The sequence below is a fragment of the Oryctolagus cuniculus genome, chromosome 11 (assembly GCF_964237555.1).
Source record: "Oryctolagus cuniculus chromosome 11, mOryCun1.1, whole genome shotgun sequence".
Classification (NCBI taxonomy): Eukaryota; Metazoa; Chordata; class Mammalia; order Lagomorpha; family Leporidae; genus Oryctolagus; species Oryctolagus cuniculus.
In genome coordinates this window covers 45,091,621-45,117,479 of record NC_091442.1, presented here as the reverse complement: position 1 = coordinate 45,117,479, position 25,859 = coordinate 45,091,621, and the positions used below count along the sequence as shown (strand labels likewise).

At 45.6% G+C, this 25,859-nt stretch overlaps 1 protein-coding gene across 11 annotated transcripts in view; it reads left to right on the top strand.

The window, feature by feature from the left end:
• RALGAPA2 (Ral GTPase activating protein catalytic subunit alpha 2) overlaps window positions 1-25,859 on the top strand; it is a 328,989-nt gene that overhangs the window by 165,461 nt on the left and 137,669 nt on the right. For all 11 annotated transcript variants that reach the window (XR_007919407.2, XM_070052134.1, XM_070052133.1 and 8 more), the window contains 3 exons: window positions 12,618-12,746; window positions 23,074-23,202; window positions 24,044-24,102. Coding sequence is in view for 10 of the 11 variants with exons in the window: in XM_070052134.1 (XP_069908235.1) it covers window positions 12,618-12,746; window positions 23,074-23,202; window positions 24,044-24,102 (317 nt within the window). In the remaining variant the exon portion in view is untranslated. The remainder of the gene's footprint in view (window positions 1-12,617; window positions 12,747-23,073; window positions 23,203-24,043; window positions 24,103-25,859) is intronic.

The window sequence follows — 25,859 nt, the reverse complement described above, 5'->3', positions numbered from 1 at the left end:
CAAGGACTAACGTGGTGCCTGGGGCGGGGGGGGTCTGTTAATCCCCATTTAGCGGGGAATGGTTTTTGAATATAAGAGATTTTGAATCATGCCTGGTTTATAAGCCACAAAAAGTAGATTTAAGTACAAGGAAATAACGTCAAGAGAAGCATTTTAAATTGCAAGTTTTGTTTCTGTGAGAAAGTGCTCTCCTTGTGGGGAATCATCTCTTTTTGTCTGATTTCTTTTTCATGCATAACAATAAGTGGTGGTGTGGTAATTGCAGATTGTTCAGCTATTAATGCTATTTACTGGAATACATTTTAGAGAGAACATTGTTTTCCAAAGAAACAATAAACAACAGTTTTTCTTTTGTTCTCCCATGGAAAAAAATATTCTTTGGTAGGTATTTGTGGGCCAGGGAAATTTTAGCAGCAGAGAACCCTATGGTAATAAGACATTAAAATCAAACACCTACCGTTTCCTCCTGCACTGGCGTCTCAGTTAAACGTGCCCAGCATGCTCCTCTTGTGAAGACCCTGTGCTCTGCGTCACCTGCTTTCTCCCCTCCCTGGTCACCACACAAGGGTCCTGCGCTTTCGGCCTGGCCTCGCCCTTAGCTTTGGGTAACTGTCCCCATCCCTAAGATGTCATTGCTGGAAAGCAGGGGCCACACTCCATCCTGCCTCTGGCCCTCATGGCAGCTCACATGGTATCTTCAGCCCAGCTAGCCCCTGACAAAGTTGTCAGCTTATTAACATGTGTTTGAATGGAAATTATCAGGATGATGTGGCCTGCATTTCAGACTTTTTTAAATGAGTGGATTTTAAATCAAATCTGCTTGGTCTCATTTTTCAAGTGATCTTGGAAAATTAATATTTTAATAAGATCATGATTATAAATGTTGCTATAATTTAATGAAGGGGATAACGTGAGGCTTTGGGGCGTAGAACATGCTTTCGGATGTCATTTCTGCCCTTTGCCTGCGTACTCGAGGGCGTGTTACATTTTCATTCCCATTTTTACAGATGATGAACTCGCTGTTTCGGAGGTAGAATACCTGCCGAAATCAGATAGTACATTAGTGGTGTCTCCTGCTGTGATCCTGTCTTTGTGGCCCTCTCTTCCCAAGTCCTCATTCCCGTTCCCTCCCGAAGTACCTTTTCACCTGCCAAAGTGAATTGCATTGTGTTTGACTTGGAAACCAAAAGGTCAAGCAGGTATTCCCGGGATCCGTAGCAGTGGGCTGCCGGCTGAGTCACTGTTCTGGAGGGTCACCTTGGCCTGCCGGGCTGAGATCCACGAGTGGGCGTGTAGGGCGAGGCTGAGCTTCAGCACCATCGCCATCTTGCTGGTGCTTCTGGCCAGAGGTTAGTAGAGTTGGAAGGAAGTTAGTAGAGTTGGCTGCCTTTGGGATTTTTCTCTCAAATCTCAGCCATTCTTCAGAGCTCTTCGCCCAAACATAAATGAGAGAGGGGTAGAGAGAGAGAGAGAGAGAGTGTGGTGCCCAGGCAGAAACTGGAAATGCTACGGGTTGTAAGGAGCTTGCATACCTCGTCCAACCCTCACTGGTGGCCATGGTCTGTGGTTGCCCTCTCCGTCTTACAGAACATTAGAACACTGACAGTTTCAACTTCGCTGCTGTGCGCAGGTGGAAGAATTTTAGTTACAAGAAAACAAACTGGAGAGCATCCATTTTCTGTTCTCCGGCATGAAAAGAATGAGGAACAATCATGTTCCCAAGTCCGTTTCTTTTGCAATGTGAGAACACCCCCCGGAAGACCTGGGAAGTTCCAACAGAAGTAGCTTTTCCTCTCCAGTCTTTTCTGGGACAGGGCCAGGAGCGGCCCCAACACAATGCAGCGTCGTGAAGCAGGCTCCCTTTCACGCAGGTCTGGGCGTGGGTTATTGTCGGCACGTGTGGAGAAGGAGACGTGATGAAATGCCTTGGACTCTCGTCTCTGATGGCACATCCCCGGTGGAAGCCCTGAGTCTTTGGGAAGAGTTGAGGGGCCTCAAATAAATGAGCAGAGAGGCCCCAGCTGGTGAATTCTGCAGTGGGCATTTTTGAGAATAAAGAGAAGTCTTGATTTCTTGTAGGAATCCTGGTCAATTTCTTGCTTATTCTCAGTAGGGTCTTTCTGATGTGCTGGTCCCTCCTCCCCCGTGTATGCACAGTTTCCAAAGACTGCTGTGGTGGTACTGTTTCTGAGAGAGCAGGATTTAAGCTAACTTACTGACTTCACTTGAAAATGTAGGGTAACAAAGTATTATTTGCATTTTAAGTGATTACTAGGCAGAGTGAATGAGATGAAAGAACAATTCACGTTTCAGAGCTAAGTAAGCGGTCCTCTGAATGTGAGATGCATTATCCATGAGCGTCAGTGTTTGACTTACACGGAGTTAACCTCCCCACTTCCCTAGAACGTGCTTGGATTTGTGTCTAAACCTGGCCCTAAGTGGTTTCCTTCTCCTTGTCTGTAAAGGTAGAATGATGATCTCTTGGATCCTTTTCTAAGTTTCCGTAGTTCCAAAGGAACAAATTAAGTATTTCCATTGGCAAAATTCAGTAGGGATGTGTCTTCCCTACTGAGTGTCTCTGCTTCGTTCTAGGGTAACACCAGTGTGCGGCTGGGTCCCCACCTGGATCTCAGCGCTGGGGTGAGATGGTTATTTTGCTTGGCGTCATTGACAGCAGTGATTAATCCTTCAAGGCAGTCTTGCAGCTGTGGTGTTAGGTAGCACCTGACTGGTTTCATCCTAGAATTTCTAAGAATATAGTTCTGGCTGAGGCCTTCCTGAGACGGGATGTGCATTAAACATGGGAGGATAGCTACGTGTCTCCTTAGTAGCTGTGCTCACGTCTGCACACGTTTACTCTTCTTGGAAGTTTCTACCTTAATGACATGACTGTGAGTGATGATACGCTGTGGTTGTTTGTTTGTTTTGACAGGCAGAGTTAGACAGTGAGAGAGAGAGACAGAGAGAAAGGTCTTCCTTCCGTTGGTTCACCCCTCAAATGGCCACTACTGCCGGCGCGCTGCACCGATCCAAAGCCAGGAGCCAGGTGCTTTCTTCCAGTCTCCCGTGCGGGTGCAGGGCCCAAGTACTTGGGCCATCCTCCACTGCCTTCCCGGGCCACAGCGGAGAGCTAGACTGGAAGAGGAGCAACCAGGACAGAATCCAGCGCCCCAACCAGGACTAGAACCCGGGGTACCGGCACCGCAGGTGGAGGATTAGCCTAGTGAGCCACGGCGCCGGCCAACACCATGTGTTTTTAACCGCCCCATGGACCTGCAGTGGCTCTCAATCTTGGTTTTTGCCTCTGCTAGACTATGTTGTAGAAGTCCCAGGAGAAGGTGAGGGAAGAGACATGCGTGGAGACTTGCCTGAGTGTAGCCTCTTTTGGTTATATCAGGAAAATCAGATTTTAGTATCTCCTGGCTCCTCCCTGGCTGCCTGCCTGCTGCCCCGAGGAAGGCCCTCAGCAGTGTATAAAAGCCTTGCTGTGTAGACGAGTTCCTGGGCTTTGGCCACCAGGCCTAGTGCTCTCTTCAGGGCACGGCATCCATGTCCAGGACTCAAAGCATTTTACACAGGAGTCTCCAGCAGCTGCATTGCTCCCAACATCGTCAACTCGCCGCTATCGGCTTGTGGACTCCCTGCATTCGCCAACTCTCTGTGAGGATTTAATCCCTGCTCTGGAGTCTCTGCATCAGCCTCGTTCAGCCGGCCTGGAGCATCGTGCAGTTGACGCTTAGCGGGATCAGCACTGAGACTGCGAGCTGTGAAATGCCCACCCAGAGAGGCAGACGTGGAAGCCAGCAGTCCCTGGTCGTGGGCTGCAAGCCGGGTGCTGTGTCGGTCAGACGGAGGGGCTGGAGGTCTTGTCCGTGTAGCTGAGAGAATGACCTGACTCATGCTATGCAGGGTAAGTTCTTTCTGGGAGGCCCCAGTCTTGCAGCACCCTGGACATCCTGAGGAAAGTATTCGTTTGCTACTCTCCAAAAATATTTTGAGAAGAAGTTGCTCTGGGTTCAGATGCCACATCATAAGCTCTAGCTTTTTTCCCACCAAAGACGTACTAGGCATTTCCATGGCTGTTCTCACTACTTCTACTCGTGGATATACTAGGGATTCTGACCAAGGCAATTAGATAAGAAAATGAGATAAAAGGCGATCAGGCTGGAAAGAAAAATGGACAGCTGTAAATTTTTGCAGATGATATGATCTTGCATATGAAAAACCCCAAGGAACACACACACACTTAAAACAAACATGTTAGTTGTAGCCTACAAGATCGATAAATACAATCAGCTGCATTCCTAAACGCCAACAATGGGCAATTTGAAAATGAAGTTAAGAAAGAAATTCATTTTTTGTTAAGCAGGAGAGGTACTTAAAAATTTATTTTTTGTTTTCATTTTGTTTGAAAGGCAAAGAGAGAGCGAGAAAGAGAGGGCTTCCCTCCGCTGGTTCACTCCCCAAATGCCTACCAAAGCAAGCAGCATGGGACTGAATCCAGCTGTCTCACATGGGTGGCAGGGGCCCAGTTACTTGAGCCATCACCTACTGCCTGTCAAGAAGCCAGATCAGAAGCAGGTGGGAGACTCAAAGCCAGGTGCTCGGATAAGTATACACTGACGATTACAGTGTTGCTGTAAGGAATTAAAAACCACCTAAATAAGTAGGAAAATATCCTGTATTCCTGGATTGGAACAGGACTGCCTAAACTGATGTATTGATTTGGCACAATCCCTGTCAAAATCCAATGGCCTTTTTATTTTTTTTTTCAGAAATACAAAAAAAACGATCCTAACATTCCTATGGAATTGTCCCAACAATCTCGAAGGAGAACATAGAACTCACAGTTCCTTGTTTCAAAAGTTGCTACAAAGCTGGGTCAGATGTAAAAGGTTAGGTGATTTAAAACCATGGAATATAATATTGAGAGTCTAGAAATAAACCTACATACAGCTGTAGCTGATTGATTTTCAACAAGATACAAAGACAATTCAGGGAGGGAAAGAAGAGTTCAACAGGTAGTGCTGGAACAAGTAAATATCCACATGCAAATGAAGAAGTTAGACCTCTGCCTCACTCCATACACAAAAATGACCCGAAATGGATCAGAGGCCTAAATCTAAGAGTCTTAGAAGGAGTGGGCATTTGGCACAGCAGTTAAGATATAGCTTTGGACACCATATCCCACAGTCCAGTGCTTGGGCTCTAGTCCTGAATCCACATCTGATTCCAGTCTTCTACTAATGCACACCCTGGGAGGCAGGAATGACGACTCAAGTGGTTGAGTCCTTCTCATTGAGTTTCGGGCTCCTGACTTTGGCCAGGCCCAGCCCTGGCTATTGTAGGCTGTTGGGGGTGTGAACCAGCAAACCTCTATCTGTCTCTGTCCCTCTACCTCTCTCCCTCTGTCTTTCTCTGATTTTCAAAGCTAAATCAATCACTAAGTTTTTTAAGCCTTAGAAGAAAATAAAGAAGTAAATCCTGATGACCTTGGGTTTGGCAATGTAGTAGATTAACCCCAAAAACAAATAATAGCGATAAAAAAGTGGGTAAATTGTCTTTCATCAAAACTAAAATCTATTGTGCATCAAAGAACACTGTCAAGCAAATGGGAAAACAAACCAAAAATGATGGAAAATATTTGCAAATCATATTTCTGGTACCAGAATGCATAAAGGTGTCTTCCAAATGAACCCAATGGGTAAAGGACTTAAGACTCTGACAAAGAGAATCAAGGTGGCCAGGAAGCACATGAAGAGCTGCTACTCAACATCATTAGTCACTAGGAAAATGCAACTCACAACCGCCATTTCATACAGGATTCCATATTCCAACATGTACAGGGTAAGCAAATCCATAGAGACAGAAAGTAGATTAATTAGTCGCCAGGTACTGGCTGGAGAGGAAGTGGGGAGAGACGGCTAATGGGCAGAGAGTTTAATTTTAGAAATGAAAATGCTCTCAAATTAGAGAGTGGTGATGATGGTTGCAGCATTCTAAACTATGCTGTGTATTTTATAGGGTGGATTTCGTGTGTGTGTGATGTTTCCGTAAAGCTGTTAAAAACAATAAAAGGGAAGAAGCAATTAAGACACCCCGGTGACATTTCAGCTCCAGTGTGAAATAAAATCACCATACAGCATTCTCAGATCAGTAAAGAAATCTCTCGCCCTGTATTCCTGAGGCAGGCAGGACAGATCATCCTGATCAGTTTAAAGGATTAGTTGTGAAACAGTTGTGGAAATATCCAAGGCTCTCCTTCTGGGCTGAGGATGGCAACAACTTTCTCTGCCATCTGCTTGCTCTGTCGTTCCTGAAATCCTGATACCGTGCAAATCGGCAGAGCAGCTCCTGTGGCCGTCCGAAGTTTGTCACATGTCTTCCCTTTCCCCCTTGCGCACTGCTGTCAAGGAAACTCGCGTCCTCTCCATAGCAGTTCTCCTGGTGAGAGCCTCCAGGCAATTTTGATTCTCCAGCCGTGGAACCCAATTACTCTGTCCTGTCATATTTCTCCTGGCCTTGGTAACGCGGTTACACCCGAAGAAGTCACATCGTGTCCAGCACTTGTAAGCACGTCTGCCTCGTTCTGAAAGCACACTTGCACCACGCCTGGCCATTTCAGCAACTAATGTACAGCACACACACACACACATATGATTTGGCCTAGAATTTGAAAATAATTTTCAGCTTTGTCCTGCCATCTGTTTATTCCTAGGGTCTGCTCAGGAAGCACAATACTGGTGCCGTGCTCTGGTCTCGCCCCCCCCACCCCACCCTTTTTAAATGCCATAATGGAGAAAGGCTTTATTTTGTTGTCACCAGAGGCTGGTAGCAGTTTGCACGATGTAAAGGTTGTCCATGAGCGATGACTCCGCCTTGGAGTTTTGAGGTCCCCTCAGATCTGTTCTGGTAACCAAAACTCTCATTTCTGGGCGTTGTCAATCATGCAGGAGCTGATGTTTTCAAATATCGCCTCACAGCACTGCAGGATGGCAGCTGCTTTTAATTGTTAAAGAAAATTTAAATTATACCCAGGTTTAGTGTCCAATTTAAATACCTGCCTTCAGATATTTTTATGGTTAGTTATCCACATAGAGAATGAATCGTATCTTTTTTTTTTTTTCACCCACATTACTGGAGTGACACAATTTCACCATTCCCGGCTCTAACAAATAAAAGAGCTTCCTACTGAATTTCCTAGATAGAAGACCGGCATCTTCTCTGCAAACTGCAACTGTGTAGCCTTTTAGTGCTCTTAAAAATGAGAAGCAAACAGTCAAATCATTATGCACCCATAGCTTTTATTTATATATTTATTTCTGGCCGTGTGCAGGGACCAAGGGACTTCAGGCAGAAGAGCTGGGTCTGTTTGCTCTTGAGAAGCAGGATTGCAAGTCCGCAAGGAAAGGCAAGGAGACAGATGGCCAGCTATTGTATTACAGCCATCATCTGCCGGGCAGTGAACAAATATTAAGTGAATAATATATATGTCATTGGTGTAAAAGTACGGTTGCAACATTTCTGATACAGTTTGAAGGATGGCTACTTCTGGAACATTTCTATTTCATAGACTACAATATTGAAATGTTTTTGTTTACAGGGTTAATCCATTTTTAAACTGCTTTAAAGAGAACGTTCTCCCCCATTTTTGACACCACTGTGCAATGTTTTAAATTGAAGTGGCCCGTAATGGCCCCTTTTTTATTTTCCATAACAACATGAGCACTAAATTATAGCTGTGCAATTATGTAAACAATGGAAATGCTTCCAGAATGAATCCTTCCTTTAAAATTTTCATTTTGTGTAATTGTTGGAAGGTTTGGAGCCATAATAAACAAAATTATTTTACACATTTATCGTTCTAAAGGTCAATTATAAGAGAACTAAAGCAACAACACTATGCAAAATGAATAAACCGATTTCTATTGCCATCACCATATGTTTTTCTTATCACTTATGGTTTTTCCAGTTACTGTGTACATAGCTTTCAATTAGAGCAATTCATTTACCAGGCTGAATGCAGTTTGTGTTTATAGAACCGTGCTGTGGAGGAGAGGAAGCAACACGCCTCTGTTTGAATTACCTGATTTTTTGCAAGATCAGTGATGAAACAGATGTTCTCACCAGTTACTTTCTCATAAACCTGAACCTTTTGATAAGCGACAGGTTCACAATTACCATCTTTGAGCTTTTCACTCGCTGTGTAGTACCTATGTGAACTTTTAACCAAAACAAAACAAAACAGACACAACTAGTTTGGTGGCCTGTTCACTGTATTAAAACACTTTGTGGGCCAGTGCTGTGGTATAGCTGTGGTGCAGGCATTCCATATGGGCGCCGGTTTGAGTCCCAGCTGCTCCACTCCAATCCAGCTCTCTGCTGTGGCCTGGGAAAGCAGTAGAAGATGGTCCAAGTCCTTGGGCTCCTGCACCCAAGTGGGAGACCCAGAAGAAGCTCCTAGCTCCTGGCTCCAGATTGGCCCAGCTCTGGCTGTTGCTGCCATTTGGGGAGTGAACCAGTGGATGGAAGATCTCTCTCTCTCTCTCACTTTCTCTCTCTGCTTCTGCCTCTCTGTAACTCTGCCTTTCAAATAAATAAATAAATCTTTTTAAAAAAAATTTTTGCAGGATGAATTTTATTTCCTTTGAACAAAACCACATAAAAGAGTTTTGCCTATGTTTCATACTGGTCGGTCTTAAAGAACAAACTACCTCCTATTTGAGACTCCATTTATCATTGAGCTTATTGTTTAGCTTATTATTCAGTCTGTGTAGAGTAGAAAAGAAACCAATTCTAGTTACCAGAGTTATTTGTTTGGGATAAGTTCTAGAACTCTCTGTGGAAAAATGAATCCTAGAAAATCAAAAGTATGAATTTTCCCATTTTTATTGTTTGCCTTAAAGTCACATCCAGTGTGGCTAATTGTTAAGGATGTTGACAGCACGTACTGCTAGAGCTTTTTAATGTCTTGGATAACGTGTGATCCGAGGGGGCCTGTTTGGGCCCCAGCTGAAATGTTTTAAAATACACTTTCTGTGGATCAGCAAAATAATAGTTCACTTAATTATGCAAATTAAACCTGCAGTGTAAATTCTACAGAGTAAAACCCTTCAGAGTCCTTTTTTTAAAATTTTTTTTTCTTGCAATCCGGTTTACTTGTCTGTGGTGCTTTTCAGTTGTACAGAGGGCTGTTCACATCTCCCAGCCCCTCAGATCCACCTCTCTAGGGCGGCTTCTCCCATTCTGTGGAGGAGAGATCTAAAGCAGGAGCATGCTGTGGAGCTGTACACACACACACATACAAGCAGGAGCATGCTGTGGGGCTGCCCACAGACAACACACACACACACACACACACACACACCAGGCTGTGTGTTCAAGCCCCATGCCGTGGGCTGCATGCCGTGGGGCTGCACACACACACACACAGGAGTATGCTGTGGGGCTGTCCATACACACACACACACACACGCACATGCACACACATGTACAGGTCTTCTCCCCAGCAGAGCTGGAGTACAGGTGTTTCCCACTAATGGCTCCAGAGGAGGCAGCCCTGAAAAGTATTTGAGTCACTCCGTGGAAGTGATGCTCCCTTTCCCAGTCTCTGCCAGTCCTTGGGACACTCCCAGGTGGGCCAGCTGGAGCAGATAGAAGAACTTCCCACACACCACCCTGACATCACAAATTGCCCAGGTAGCAATCAGAGCCAGTCTTGAATCCCGGCCTCCGTCAGATAGGGGTATTTTTAGCAAATGCTTAGCACGGTTTCACTGTCATTGTCTTGATCTCAAGAATGTTTTCTGTTTATGGCAAAAGGTACAAGTTTCCCAGAATAATTTGATTTCAGTTAACAACAACACAGGATTCACTTTGAAAATCTGTTCGGCCATCCACCTTTCATTTTGGATGTGGATCCTGCAACCGGCACAAGAGTTACACTTGAATGGGGTGTGGGGGCATCCTGTTTCATGTATGCACAGAGCCCTGGAGGCTGTGAAGGGGTCGGGGTCTCAAGATTTTGTTTTATGTTTCCAAACATTCCAGTTGTAGCCGTGACCTTGATGTGTGAAGGGGAAGGTGTAAGAGGGATGCTACCAGGAGTGAGAGGAGGGAGCGCTTTGTGGGTGTCCCCCCGTTGGAGTATGCAGCTGCTCTCTCTAAGCACCTTGTGGTTGTTCTGCTTTGAAGTGTTCCGTCTTAATGTGGCTAAGCAAAATAAGCAGGCATATGGCCATAATTTGGCTGGCTCGTCATACAGTTTCCCTCTTTAACCCCCGCGTTAACCCTACCCCAGCGCCGTCCTGGGCCCTGGCGGCCCGGGCTCTGCTTCTCCTCGGGGCGCTGTCTCACTTGGGTGGCAGGCTAGGGCAGGGTAGCCATCTGTTATTTTGCCTTCTCTTTCCGACCTTCCTGCCCGGAGAGACAGGTTCTGTTGAAGTGCCTGGCTGTCGTCCAGGGGGTGGGAGAGCCGTGTGGCTTGGTCTCGGCTCCGCGCGAATCCAGGGTCTCCAGCGTCAACATCAACAGCACGCCCCATTTTACAGATCAGCACCTTTATGTGTGTGAAGCATGTGTGACAAAAACGGATCCCACTGACGATTTCTGGCTCTGGCCCATTAAGGGATTTAGTTCCTGATGGCCATAGACGTAAGCATTTTTAAAATGAAAACTCTAAATTCCACTGGTGGAAATGGCTCATTTAATGATGTACGTGCTGGGAAGTTTTCAGACCCACAGGCTTCAAGGTTTAGTTCCTCATCTCAACAGATGGAATCAGCACAAACATAGCAAAGTTAACATCACGGTTGTTTGCATTATTAATCTTCAAATGCATGGCATTCTGCTACCTTGCTAGCCAGGTTTGCACGAATCCTTTCATTGCAGCATATGTCAACAGAACCCTGCTTCCATCTGCTGCTGGGTAGCTTGATGCCTGATATTCCGAGACAAGGGCCAGCACAATGCGTACCTCTGTGAGTAATTACAGGTGTGTGGTGAGGAGCCCAGGGCATTAATCAGAGGCTTAATTATGAAAAAGGTGGATCTTTTGTTCCCCTCCTGGAGCAGGAGCTTACCGCACACTTTTCTAACTGCAGCATCCATCTGCTCCGCTCCTGAGACTGTTTGCCTTGGCTGATAGGGACCCTAAAGTGGATCACAGGATGTGATTAAACCAGGGTTAAACATTAACTGGGCAGAAGCGTGCTTTAGGTCTGTCTTTCCTTTCTTCCTTCCTTTCTTTTATTGACCTATCTGTCTGTCTGTTTATTTTTGGTACAGGGAAAAGTCTGCTGAAATGCTGAAACTTTAAATCAGTACTCGCTTAAACTCTTTACCATGCGTGAACGCCAGTAGATGAAGCGTTGTGCAGGCATAGCCACTTTAAGGATGTAAATAGCATGATTTGTAGAAATTGAATGAGTCCGCCATGTAAGGAAGAAAGTCTGTTTTCTGGAAAAAAATATGTTCCGTGCACACTCACAGATTGTCTTTTAAGAAGATAACGTTGTGAAACGGGATTAAGTAGGAAGGACGCAAGTCAACGTGTTAGAATTCAGCACGCTGTTCCTGCTGTACTCTAATTGAACTGAATTACATCAGGATTATTTTACAAGATTTTTTCAAGTAGCCACACTAAAATCTTAAGAAACTAGAGTCTTTTGTGTTGTACTTCTTACTCCTAGGTTGAGAGTAACCACAGGTTGTTTACAAGTCACGTAAGTATAGCACTGTGGTGTGTCTGAATAATAGGCCACAGAGAAGAACCTTGTGGTTTCCTTTCCAATTCCCCTGTGTGTGCATGTGTGTGTGCACACACACTCACACACACACACACACAGGAACAGATGGCCTCAGAGACATCACCTGGCTGGTGATGGTGCGATTGGGGTCCAGAGGTGGACCCTTGATCTGCCACTGGCAGGACTGGGCAACGGCCACTACAGACACAGGGACACGAGGGGTCTGGGGCAGGAATTGCCCCCCGCGCACTGCACATAGTGCCGAGGCAGCCGCTGCACTTTGCCCTTGCACCTTTCCGCTGCACCTGCGATCGGAGCCACGCCGACTCCGCGGGCTCAGCCCGGCACCCCTTGGCACTTCCTGCAGCCCTGTTTCTTAGCACCCAAGTCACCTGAAGAGTGGACATTGCCATCACGTTGTCTCCCTTATGATTTGTTTTGTTTTTAACATAAGCAGTTTTAGCTTTTGAAAATCGGAAGCTGGGGACAGAACTTACTCTCTATTGTAGTGATAGGCGTCTGAGGGTTTTATTTATCTGTCTGCCTTAGTATTCCTGTAGCCTGTCTAAGCAGCTCACATGTAGGTAGAAGACAGAAGAAATGTCTCGCCCCTGATGCCATGTTTTAGGTGTGGGACAGGTGATCTTACAGTTTGGCGTCTCCATTCTCTTCCCTGTAACACGGGATCGATAACCTTCGAGTAAGTCACCTGCCAGCACCCCTGTCCCTGGACAATTTGTGTCATCTGTGTTGTCTTCAGTCATGATGCAGTGTTCACATGGACACACACACACGCACGCACACACACTCCGACTGCTTTGGAATTTTGTTCTTGAAACTGCAATTGTGTTTTCTGTTCTTCCCTTTCAGGACATCTTAAATACCATCATAAGGCACTGCCCACCCCGCTTTTTCTCCCTGGGCTTGCCTGGCTTCTCCATGCTGGTGGGGGACTTCATCACGGCGGCCGCCAGGGTCCTGAGTGCAGACACGCTGGCGGTGAGTATGACAATGCCCAGCATCCATGCTCCCAGGAGGCTTCACGGTCACTAGTAAGGTTCGGATTTCTCCACTCTTAACAGGTGTTGACTCATTAGTGCAATGTGAAACTGGGCTCTCAGGGTAGGTACCCCGGCAGCTGATGTGTGAAATCGTAGGCTAAGATGACACACTGGTTTGGAAAGGCGTTTCATCAAAAGGTCCAAGTGTGAGAAACCCTATCCTCACCCCAGCACATTCACACAGTCAGAGCCGGTTTGGCTCTTCGGTTCTTACTGGCATTTTCCAGTAAATGTCTCAAGTAAAGAGAATTCTAAGTGTACCTTAGCAGTAACTTTTTTATTTATTATTATTAAGCCTTGGTTAGTATATGTCCACAGAGAATATTTTTTTCAAATATTAGAATGTTCAATTTTTAACTAGAAATAAATGTATATTTTTGTACTACTGGGCCAGAAAACCCCAGCAGAATCCTTTCACTAAAAAATTAAAAGCAAGTGAATTCATGAACATTAAGGGCCACAAAAAGCATTTATTTTTAATCTCTGCCATGACCTCCTCTGTTAGGCAGTGTTTTAATATATGTTTATTTTTGAAGATTTATTATTTATTTGAAAGGCAGAAAGACCTAGAGAGAAAGAGAGGCAGACAGAGAAGAAGTGTTCTTCCACCACTAGGTCAACTCCCCAAATGGTCCCAACAGCCAGGTCTGGGCCAGGCCAGAACTAGGAACCAGTAACTCCAGCTGAGTCTCCCACATGGTGGCAGGGGCCCAAGTACTTGGACCAACTTCCGCTGCTTTCCTAGGCACATTACCAGGGAGCCGGATCAGAAGCAGAATAGCTAGGATTGAAATGTTACTCTGATATGGGGTGCCAGGATGCCAGTATGTCAAGCAGTAACTTAACCTGCTGTGCCACAGTGGCCACTCCACGCCCTTAAAAGTATAAATTGAAAAAGCCTTTCCCATTTGTGCTCTGTACAACTGTTATTTATTCAGAATATATCCCCCCTCCAATGATTTAAAGAAAATTAACTTAAGTATTTGTCAAGGATTTGTACTAAACTTTGTTTGATAGCATGGGTTACTTTTTCACTCTGCTTATTTCTTCTGTGAAGGGTAAATCCACACTCTAAGCCTAAGTTTTAAATTAAATTAAATTATTGTTAATGCTTTGTATAACTTGTATTTCATGCTGGTATTTTAATGCACTAACTTTTGTTTTTTTTTTTAAAAAGAGAAAGAGACAGAAAGATCTTCTACTTGCTGGTTCACCCCGCAAATGGCCATAATAGCCAGGGCTGGGCTGAAGCCAGGAGCCAGGAGCTCCGTCCACATCAGCCATGTGGGGAAAGAACTCAGGCATTTGGGCTGCTTCCCAGACACGTGAGCAGGGAACTGGATCTGAAGCAGAGCACCCAGGACTTGAATTGGCACTCTGATAAGGGATGCAGGTGCCCCAAGCGGTTACTGACCTCACTGGACCACAGTGCCTACCCCGAACTTTTTCTTAAAGAGATGATTTGGAAAGCAAAGAGAAAGATGAGCAAAAAGGGGTGAAGTAAGGAAGGAAGAAAGTATTGACTTTATTCAACTTGCTTTTTCAAGAATAATGACAATTTTTCTCACTTTAATTTCTGAAAAAGATTTTAGGATAAAAGGCCCCATATGTTTATTTTTACCACTCAAATCAACATAAAAAAAAAAAAAGGTAGAGGCAGAGCAATCACACTTCTTTATGGAAATTTTTATTACCTGCCAGGAGTGTTTCTATAGAAATGCAGGCGCCTTTGCTAGAGATAATATCGCATACAATTCTCTGTGAAAATGTGTCCTTTGACCAGATGAGCCTGCTGAAGTAGCCTTCCAGACATACGATTAGCCAACAAGTATATGAAAAATGCTCAACATCACTGATGCTCAGGGGAAAACAAATTAAACTCACAATGGAACAGTCATCCCACAAGTATTAGAATGGCTATGACCGAAAAAAAAAAAACGCAAGATAACAAGCGTTGGGGAGAATGTAGAGGAAAGAGAACCCTTGTATGCCATTAGTGGGAATATTAAAGTTTCACAGCCATTATGGGTAACTATGAAAGCTCCCCCAAAAGTTACACACAGAATTGCTATATGATCCAGCAGTCTCACATGAAGTATATGTCCAAAAGAAATGGAGCCAGCGTCTGGGAGAGAGATTTTCACCCCAGTGTTCACTGCAGCATTGTTCACCATAGCCAAGACAAGTGTCTCTCTCAACAGATGAATGGATAAAGAAAATGTGGTTGTGTGTATATGCACAGATACATGCACACACACACACACACACACAGAGGAATATTATTCAGCCTTAAAAAATAAAAGGAAATCCCATCATTTTTGACAACTTGAATAAACCTGAAATTCATTATACAAAGTCAAAATAAGCAGGGCACTGGGCAGACGTTTGACCTAGAGGTCAAGAGGCTTACGTCCCCTGTCGGAGTGCTGGGTTAGAGTCCAGCTTCCAGCAAATGCACACCTTGGGAGGCAGTGGTAATGGCCCAAGTGAGGTCTCTGCCCCTCTATGTGACTCGAGTTCCTGGCTTCTGGCTTTGGCCCCAAACAGTGGCCGTTGGAAGCATTTGGGAAATAGCAGAATGCAGATTTCTCTCAAATAAATAGATTTTTAAAAAAAGTTGCAAGAAGGAATATAACTCTTTGAATTACTGTCTTATTTAAACTTGAGGTTTAAAGTTTTAGGGGAACTGGTGAGAGGTGTTTGGATGAGGCACACCTGCTCAGTCAGAAATGTTCAGTTAGCCCAATTAACTACAGTTTCGAGTACCCTTGCTATATAGGTCTCAGTGTCCTACTGAGACACTGAGAGAGAGGGGGGTGGAAAGAGAGAGCAGGAGAGGGAGAAGGAGAGAGAGAAGGCACACGTCATCAAAACTGGTAGAAACTTATTCACAACAGTGTTATTTGTAACAGCATAAAACTAAAGCCAATCCGAATAGCCATCAACAGTAGAATGGATAAATGGTGATGGGGTGTGGTCGGAAGATAGAATATAGTATCACAATCAAATACAACAAATATAGGGAGAAGTAAGACAAAAAATTTGTACATTCATGGACTAGCTTTTACAAATATGTAAGCATAAATACAGTAGTAATGACTTTCTGTGGTTGATCCTATTTAACATGATTTTTGTTGTCTTCTTAATTTTCTCCCATGCCAAATTTTCTGATGGTTTATTGCATGTAATCATTTTTAAGATATGTCCTACCTATTCTAGTTGCAATTTCTAGTAATCCATTCAAGATGAAGATGTTTCTGCACATTGATGTTCCTACAGAGCTCTATTTAAAACAGTAAAACTGGAGGAATAGAGCATTAATTAAAAATAATTTGGCACAAGCCATGAAATAGACCACATCACTTATTAAAATTGCATTTAATTCTTTTTACTTTAAGCAGATAAACCATTTTATTTAAGTATGCCAGCATGAAAGATACCAGGGAAACTAGGAGGAGATATACCCACATACACACACACACACACACACACACACTCCATCTTCTCCTTCCAAGGTCAACTTGGAATTAAAGTATGAGATTGAATTTCTTGTTCTTTAGTAACAAACAACAAGGTAAAGAAATTACTCCTCTCCCATGTGAGGGTAGGCTACATTTTCTAACCAGTCAAAACACATATAGTAAATAAAGAAATAATTTTTAATAATATGAAAAACTATTTTTGACATCATAGTTAAACTGAAGTCAGAGCTAAATTTCTAGACAAAGAAAGATACTCAATTCACATCAGAAAAACTGGGCCAAATATTGGGCCAAATTACAAGTATCCAAATTTATTGTGTATCCTATAGAATCTATACAGCTTTTAAATATATATTGTGCAGGTTATTGAAGCTGTATCACTCATGTTTAGCATTCTTTTTTTTCTTAATATTATAAATCAAAAATAGTCTAAGCATTTTAATTAATGCATACACATGCATACACATACACATTGGATAGATGGACAGAGAGATAGATAGATGGATGGATAGATAAACTCATAGATAGATAGAGGGATTTCTGGATGAGCATAGTGGCCCAGCGGGTTAAGTTGCCACTTGGGAAGCCCGTATCCAGTATCTCAGTGCCAGTTTGAATACCTGCTGCTCTGCTTCCAACTCAACTTCCTGCTAAAACTGGGAAGTAGCAGATGATGATTCAAGCACTTCAGTTCCTGCCACCCACATGGGAGACCCAGATGGAGTTCCAATTCCTGGCTTCAGCCTCACCTAGCCCTAGCTGTTGCGGGCACTTTGGGAGTGAACCAGTGGATTAAAGATTCTCTCTCTCTCTCTCTCTCTCTCTCTCTCTCTCTGTCATTCTGTTGTGTTACCTTTCAAATAAACATTTAAAAATGAAGAAATGAGAAAAATAAAATAAATACTGATGTTAAAAAATACAACAGATATCAGCTATGTAACAATACCAAGTGGAAGAAGTCAAACACAGAAGAATGTGCGTTCTTAATTTCATTTATGTAAAGTTCAAGGGCAAACAAAACTAGTCTGTGGTGTCACAAGGTGGACCAGTGGTTTCTTTGGGGGAGGACTGGGGAGGGGGTCCAGGAGATCGCGGAGGAGATCATGACCTGTCATCATGCCCCCCCACCACCACATGCTCTCAGAAATGGCACCCATTCAGTTCCCTAAACCAGGGTGGGGAACGTTTTTCCTGCCAAGGGCCATTTGGATATTTGTAATGCCATCCGCGAGCCACATAAAACTTGTCAGCTTCAAAATGAGCCCACTATAGATTGGATTCCGCATCCTGCCTGCCGGCGGTCGCCTTGGCAGAGCCAGACCACGTGAGCGGGGCACTCCCCAGCCCTGCTCTGAGCCGCAAAGGCTCCTGTTGTCAGCCAAAGCTTTTTTTCCCTGGACTCAAACACTTCAGAAAGCTAATCACTCGGATACGCTGAAGGAAAGGGGAGGAGAGCCAAGTGGGTTGATAATTTTGGGAAATACATTTGCTCACTTGGAAATCCCAGTGTCCATTAAAGCATGAATGGCTCCTGTGTCGCTGCAGCAGCTTTTCTCTGGAGTCTTTGTTTCTCCCCGTTGGCCCCAGCGGACCACACCTTTGGAACTGCTGCCTCTGACCCTTTTATCCACTGGTCTCCGACACCTGCCTCTGGTTGTCATGGAGATGCATCAACTCCATCCCTCTAGGCAAAGCACCACTTGCCTGAGACTCTGTTTCTCCCGCCCGCGCAGCGTCGTCACCGAGGCCCCGCAGCCCCACATCACGCCAGACCATAGGCTCTAGGATCATGGCCATTCCTCCCCACTGCCACCAATGCTCCCTCCCTGCCAGCCCTGGTCATGTGTTCACCAGGCCTGTTGTGGTTGTCTGTAAGGTCTATAAGGTCCCAGGCCCAAGAATCAGCCTCACCCCTGAAGCCATCCTTTCCACCCTTCTCCAGCATAAGCTTCCGGGATGTTCCGTGAGCTCGGTCCCCCAGCAGTTAGCACTGGGTGTACAGTGAGCACAATCTCCCAGCAGTTAGCACTGGGTGTACAGTGAGCACGGTCCCCCAGCAGTCAGCACTGGGTGTACAGTGAGGATGGTCCCCCAGCAGCTGGCACTGGGTGTACAGTGAGGATGGTCCCCCAGCAGCTGGCACTGGGTGTACAGTGAGCACAATCTCCCAGCAGTTGGCACTGGGTGTACAGTGAGTGCAGTCCCCCAGCAGTCAGCACTGGGTGTACAGTGAGCGCAGTCCCCCAGCAGTTAGCACTGGGTGTACAGTGAGGATGGTCCCCCAGCAGTTGGCACTTGGTGTACAGTGAGGATGGTCCCCCAGCAGTTAGCACTGGGTGTACAGTGAGCGCAGTCCCCCAGCAGTCAGCACTGGGTGTACAGTGAGCGCAGTCCCCCAGCAGTTAGCACTGGGTGTACAGTGAGGATGGTCCCCCAGCAGTTGGCACTGGGTGTACAGTGAGGATGGTCCCCCAGCAGTTAGCACTGGGTGTACAGTGAGGATGGTCCCCCAGCAGTTAGCACTGGGTGTACAGTGAGCGCAGTCCCCCAGCAGTCAGCACTGGGTGTACAGTGAGCACAGTCCCCAGCAGTTAGCACTGGGTGTACAGTGAGCACAGTCCCCAGCAGTTGGCACTGGGTGTACAGTAAGGATGGTCCCCCAGCGGCTGGCACTGGGTGTACAGTGATCTTAGTCCCCCAGCAGTTAGCACTGGGTGTACAGTGATCTTGGTCCCCCAGCAGTTAGCACTGGGTGTACAGTGAGCACAGTCCCCAGCAGTTGGCACTGGGTGTTCAGTGAGCACAGTCCCCAGCAGTTGGCACTGGGTGTACAGTAAGGATGGTCCCCCAGCGGCTGGCACTGGGTGTACAGTGATCTTAGTCCCCCAGCAGTTAGCACTGGGTGTACAGTGATCTTGGTCCCCCAGCAGTTGGCACTGGGTGTACAGTGAGCACAGTCCCCCAGCAGTTAGCGCTGGGCATACAGTGAGCATTCTGCCCCAGCAGTTAGCATTGGGTGTCATTTTTCCATTCTCATAAAAGCTCAGCTTTGGTAGCATGGCCTGTGGGGCAGGCACTTTCAGGGGCTCTGCAGCCCATTTGTCCCATCTCCCTTCCCTGCCAGGGTGGCTGACCCCAGCGAGGCATTGCACACCCTCCACCTCGGCTCAGGCAGCCCCCTCTGCCTGGAATTCCCTTTCCATTCTTGATCTCATAATTCAAGCGAGTCAGTCCCAAGTTCATTTCAGGTACATTGCCTTGTATTTGTCTATCCTTGGGCAATGTATGTTAAGTACGTGGGCCTCATTTTCCTTGTCTGTAAATTGGGACCTGCTGTAAACTCAGCTTTAGCATCTATTTAACTTCTAATATCATGCATCTAGCATCGCATCTAAAATTCCACAGTGCAGGCCGTGCTCACACACTGCACAGTCATTCAGAGCTGCTCTGAGAAAAGAACAGACATCAACAAAGACCAAACCAGGGTTGTCCAGAGAATGAAGAGCCCCAGTTAGTGAGGAGAGGCAGGCGAGGTTCTGGGAAGTATTTACTGTGACAGATCTACCATGTGTCAGCACCTGGCCTGGATGAGTATGGCAGGGTCCTTCAAGGAATCCGACGTAGACTAAGTGTTACTATTTGCAAAGCTGTTGCCAGCACTTGTGGGTCATATACAGGACCAGAGAGGCACCAGTATGGGAATAGTTAATTCTGCCAGGCAAGCAGCGGAGGGGAAGACACATACCAGAAAAGTCTTAGTAGAAGAAGCGATGCTGAAGCAGAGACCCAGAAGGTGATCAGTGTTCACCCCGGTAAATGAGGAGAGCAGCAGCCACCCCTCTTCTCCCAGCAGTGCTTGCTGGCCGTCCCTGGGACTGGAGAAGTGACCAGGACTGAGACCCTCCCCTTCACGGCAGGTACATGGCATTACGTGAATACTTGACGTGTCGGCAATGATGAATGCAGAGAGAAAACTCAAAGCAAGGATGCTGGGGAATGCAGAGGTAAAATGCCCAATGGCTTGAATTTGCCTTAAATATTCAAAGTGGAAAATTTGAAGTAACTTTAGTGCTGAAGAAATGAAAAGGCGTGAGTGGTAAAAATCTTGAACCTAAGTGTTCAAGATACACACACACATACATATATCATCTCTATATTTTTATGTTTAAAGATTTCTTAACATAAAAATAAAAGTAGAAGTGGTAGAAAGAACAGAGAGTAATGAAGGTGGGCAGGGTACAGCTACCACAGGATTCCAGAAGAACATTGGTAAGGTGGGTTGGTTATAGGAGCTGCCTCCTTGACCCTGAGTGGAGATGTCAGACAAGCAGTGGGACCTACAGATCTGGAGTTCAGGAAGGACATCTGGAATCCAAGATTGTTGGGAACTTACAGCGTGTAGGAGGCATTTGAATCCATTGCTCTAGATATCGCTTGGGAATGATCATATATGGACAAGAGGAGAAGTGAAGGAATTGTGCCCAGCATCCCAAAGATTCAATCGTGGGGAAATGGCAAGGGTCAGGTCTCCCTGAGAAGCAAGGCAGGTGTCCCAGAGGAGTGTGATCAAAGTGTCCCCAGATGCACCGGGAACCATCGACGGCATGAATGCCTGCCGAGATCAGCAGTGGACGATGCCCTTTGGTTTTACATTGTTGAAATGATGCAACCAAAAGCTCTGCTCCTTGCCCAACTCTCAACGTGCTGCTCTTGCACTTTTGACTCTTTATATGGAAAAAGTGAAATAAAGCATAAAAGATTCTGCGAGCCCTCCCTGATGCCGTCACCCCATCCTGAGCTGTCGCCGCTCAGGCCTAGGCTGCACTTCAGTGACTGCCTGCCCCCCAACCTCCTGGCAGCACCCACTGGCTCTGCAGTCCCCAGCTTCACCCCTCAGCCGGAATGAGATGAGAATGGTACCGTGCCCTGTGGGTCTCCTCCCAGGCGGCCTGGTGCCTCTCTCAGACTCCTCCAGCTGAAGCTGCCCACCCCTGCGTACACACTCACCTGCCCTCTGGGCTCTGTGCCCCTCTCGGAGTTCCGTGGGCCCCCTGGGTCCTCTGCCTTTGCCTCTGTTGCCTCATTCCCTCGCTCACTGCCGGCCTGCCTGCCTCTCACTCCTCTGGCTCTGAGGCAGCCCTTTCCTTCAGTGTTTCCTGGCCATCCTGAGCAGAACTGGTCATTGCCTCACCTAATAGACTATCTCCATGTTTTTTATTGGATTTTATTTACCTGTGTACTTAAGAGAGCCAAGCCTGATCAAAATTGCAATCCAGGGCCCACAGAGCATCCCTGGTATATTGCTTTCATAGCACATTTCTCACTGAACTACGTAACTGTAACTGACTCTCTTCTTCCACCCCACACACGTGCTCCCATCTCTGGGGAAGAAAGCTCAATTTTCTTTCATACCCTGAGTGCTCAACAGGATAGGCCCAGTGTGAACGTGGGGTGGGTGGCCTCCGCTCACATCCAGGATCCATCACTTAGGAGCCGTATGACTTTGTAAAGCTACTTCTAGGGCAGGCTTCTGGCTGAGGTTAAGGTGCTGCCTGGGATGCCCACATCCCATAGGCAGAGTACTGTAGTTTGAGTTCCAGCTTCACCCCCAATTCTTGCATCCTGCTAATATGCACTTTGGGAGGCAGCTGGTGCTGGCACAATCAGTTTAGTCCCTGCCACCCACATGGGAGACCCAGACTGAGTCCTGGCACCTGCACTGATGAGCATTTAGGGAGTGAATCAGTGAATCAGCAGATGCAGATGGGAGCTCTCTGTACCCCTACCTTCTTTCTTTCCTCCATATCTCTCTCTCTCTCTCTCTCTCTCTCTCTCTCTCTCTCTCTCTCTCTCTCCCCCTTCCTTCTCCTTCCTTCTCTCCCCTTAAATATATTTAAAAAAAAAAAAAACCTTCTCTTAGCCTCTGTTTTCTCTCTGGAGAATGGAAATGATAATAGTATCTACTCCTTTGAGTCACTGAAGGGATTATGTAAGGAAATGCTTGTACAGCATGTGGAACACTGCCTAGCTCAGAGTGAGAATTTGAGCCTTAGCTGCCATTGGTACAACTATTAGGTAATAGATTGATGGATGAGTGGACAGATGAGTGAGCGGCTGCATGACGCTCCTTTGCAGTCCTGGCGAGTGCCCCCATTCTTGGCTAATCACAGCTGCTGGGAAGTGCTGGCTGAATCGACATCTAATGAAATAACTCCTTTAGTATGTACCTAATTCTAATAATGGACAAATAAACGATCAGCACGTCACTCGGTATAGTGATAGAATGTCTCATCATTTGTTATTTTGCAGTGTGGTCCTTGGTGAAACACAAGACATTTTGTAGAGAAACTACTCTCTCATAGTTCCTCCAGTCTCACTTCCCTATGAGTTTCCTCATTTGTTCTTCACAGCAAAAATAATAATATAATAATGCTGAGGATGAGGATGCCCTGCTTTGTCGAGAGCAGTGGCACTAAGGCCGTGTAAAGCAGTCATGACTGAATCCTTTGCCTTTCTAACTCTAAATGAAATCTGCAGGCCAGTTTTCACATCCCAGTACAGTAAGATGTTCCATTCCTTGAAAATGTTCATTTAAATAGACTTTGCTTGCTTAAGTATGTACCTAAGAGAAAATCACCAGGCATGGTTTGATTTTTCTGATCTCGGATAAAATTAATTCTAAAGATTTCCCTCTCAAAACCACAAAGAAGTGAAACATGTTACTTATCTGAAGTTTGGATTTTACAAAAAGAACAATGGCTGTGTTTCACTTCTCGTGAGCAGGCGCCTCGATTGGAAGCCCTCACCATCCTCGGTTCCCTCGTCTGCTTTCCAAATACGTACCAGGAGCTTCCTTTGCTGCAGTCACTGCCAGAAGTGAGTGAGGTCATGACAGGAAGCGAAGATGTCAAGGTACATAATGCATTTGCCTGGATCCTGAGGTTAGCATTCTGTAATTCTAGCTGTGTGACTGTGTCTCCACTGTTATGCATTGGTCTACTTAACCCTGAAATCCTGCTATATCTCTTAAATGTTTTAATGGTTGTTTTTGTTTTTTTTTTAAGAAGGTTGTTTTTTAGGGAGATATAAATGTATTAGATTCAGAGCATATTGCATTTAGACCAGATGGCTATATTCCTTGGGTGTTTTTATTAGATCTGTTTATCATGTGTAGGGATCATAATTATGTAATGAATCATCCTTTGTAATAATTTTATTAGCTTAGTTATGCAGCATTCATGCATCAAATGAATTTATAAGAAATAATTGAAATAAGCTAAATATTCAGTCCTATTGTTGGCCTGATTAAATACTATTAATAACTTGAATTTCCTTGTAGAATAATAGTAAGCATTTTTTCTCTTCTCATCTGACTTTGGGGCATCCAGAAATACATTTCAAATCCCAGAATCAATCAATCTATATTACACGATTACAATATATAATCCAGTGTATAATATGTGATCCTATTAAAGTAAAAGAAACCTGAGATTTTCCTACCTGGAAGTCTCATTTGCTTTGCCAAGTTTTTGTCATGTCCTCCAGGCTGAGTGGACCGCCGGGGGCCCCTGCAGAGAGCTCCATCACACTCTGCCCGAGCCCAGCACTCCCTGTCCCCAGGTTCTCCCTGGTGCAGGACACCCCTGAGCCCCGTGGTCCTCCAGCAGCTCCTGGCTGCCTGAACACGGCCAGAACATGCGGAAAACCAGCTCTTGACACTGAGTTTTTATTTTACTTAATTTTGTGTTTTTAGCATTACCTCATAAATATTTTACTGAAGAATGCCACAGAGGAACCAAATGAATGTGCAAGGTAAATGTTGAATAAGAGGTAAATTATTTCAGAATTTTAAGGTACACATTGATGTGTAAAAGTTAATATTAAAAAACATGTATTCTTTCACATTGCTTTTTCTTATGCAAAAAAGTATAGTAAGAATTATGTCAGGAATTCGATACTTGATTATCTAAAACAACGAAGTGAAAATATTAAGATACAAAGGATTATCCTGTGTCAGAAAAGCAAAGTTTAAAAAAAAGTATCCTTTGATATTTTCAAGAAGAAAGAAAATAGAAGAATAAATCCAAAATTTAGGGGCTGGCACTGTGGTGTAGCAGGTAAAGCTGCCGCCTGCAGTGCCAGCATCCCGTGTGAGTGCCAGTTCGAGTCCCAGCTACTCCACTTCTGACCCAGCTCTCTGCTATATCCTGGGAAAGCAGTAGACACCAACATCCCTTAAGGTCACAGTTTCAAGTCCTGGTTGTGCCATTTGTGTTGCATTTCCCAGCTAATGTGCCTGGGAAAGCAGTGGAGGATGACCCAAGTCTTTGGGCCCCTGAACCCACGTGGGAGACCCAGAAGAAGCTCCTGGCTCCTGGCTTCAGATCGGCCCAGCTCTGGCCGTTGTGGTCACCTGGGGAGTCAACCAGCAGATGGAACACTTTTCTCTCTCTTTGCCTCTGCTTCTCTGTGACTGTGCCTTTCAAATAAATAAATAAATCTTTTTAAAAACTCTATACATATATGATCATTATGAACTTTGAAATTTTTTAGATTTATTTATTTATTTGAAAGACAGAGTTAGAGAGAGAGAGAAAGAGAGAGAGAGAGAGACGGGTATTGTACATCTGCTGGTTCACTCCCTAAATTAAATGGTTGAAACAGCCAGAGCTAGACCAGGCCAAAGCCAGGACCCTGGAACTCTACCCAGGTCTCCCATGTGGGTGGCAGGAGCCCAAGCACTTGGGTTATCCTCCACTGCTTTCCCAGGCACATTAGCTAGGAACAGGAACACAAATGGCACAGCCAGGACTTGAACCTGTGACCTTAAGGATCACGGTGGTGACACGCTGGTGTCAACCGGTGATAGCCCAGCCTGTGCCCCAATGCGGGTCCCCAGGGTAGTGATTTTAATTGGTGATCCCCTGGAGATATTTGGCAACGTCCGGAAATATCTTGGTTGCCTCTGCCAGGTGCCTGGGGTTGCTAGTAGTCCAGGCTGATGAAGTTCTCTGGGCTACCTATACAATGGCAGGTTACTACTTCCCCCAGGGGGATGCTGCTGGAGGGGAACAGCTGTCTCTGACACAGCTTCCTACCCCATGGTCACCCCATTCCACCTCTTGCTGCCTCCTGGGAGTTGGCTGATGCCCTGCTCCCTCTCTCATTCCATGGCTTATCACTGTCTCGTTAGCCCTTTGATGAATTTTAAGTTCTTTTTCTTTTGTACTTTGTCCGACCTCTTCAGTGGATGGCTGAATCTAGATTTTCTAGTCTTCATTACCAGAAGCTATAGACACATTGTCAGTCTGATAATACTGAACTGATCTTGCCACTTGGGAAAAAAACCCAGCTTAGCTAACGGGCTGGCGCCATGGCTTACTTGGTTAATCCTCTGCCTGTGGCGCCGGCATCCCATATGGGCGCCGGGTACTATTCCCAGTTGCTCCTCTTCCAGGCCAGCTCTCTGCTGTGGCCCGGGAGGGCAGTGGAGGATGGCCCAAGTGCTTGGGCCCTGCACCCGCATGGGAGACCAGGAGAAAAGCACCTGGCTCCTGGCTTTGGATCGG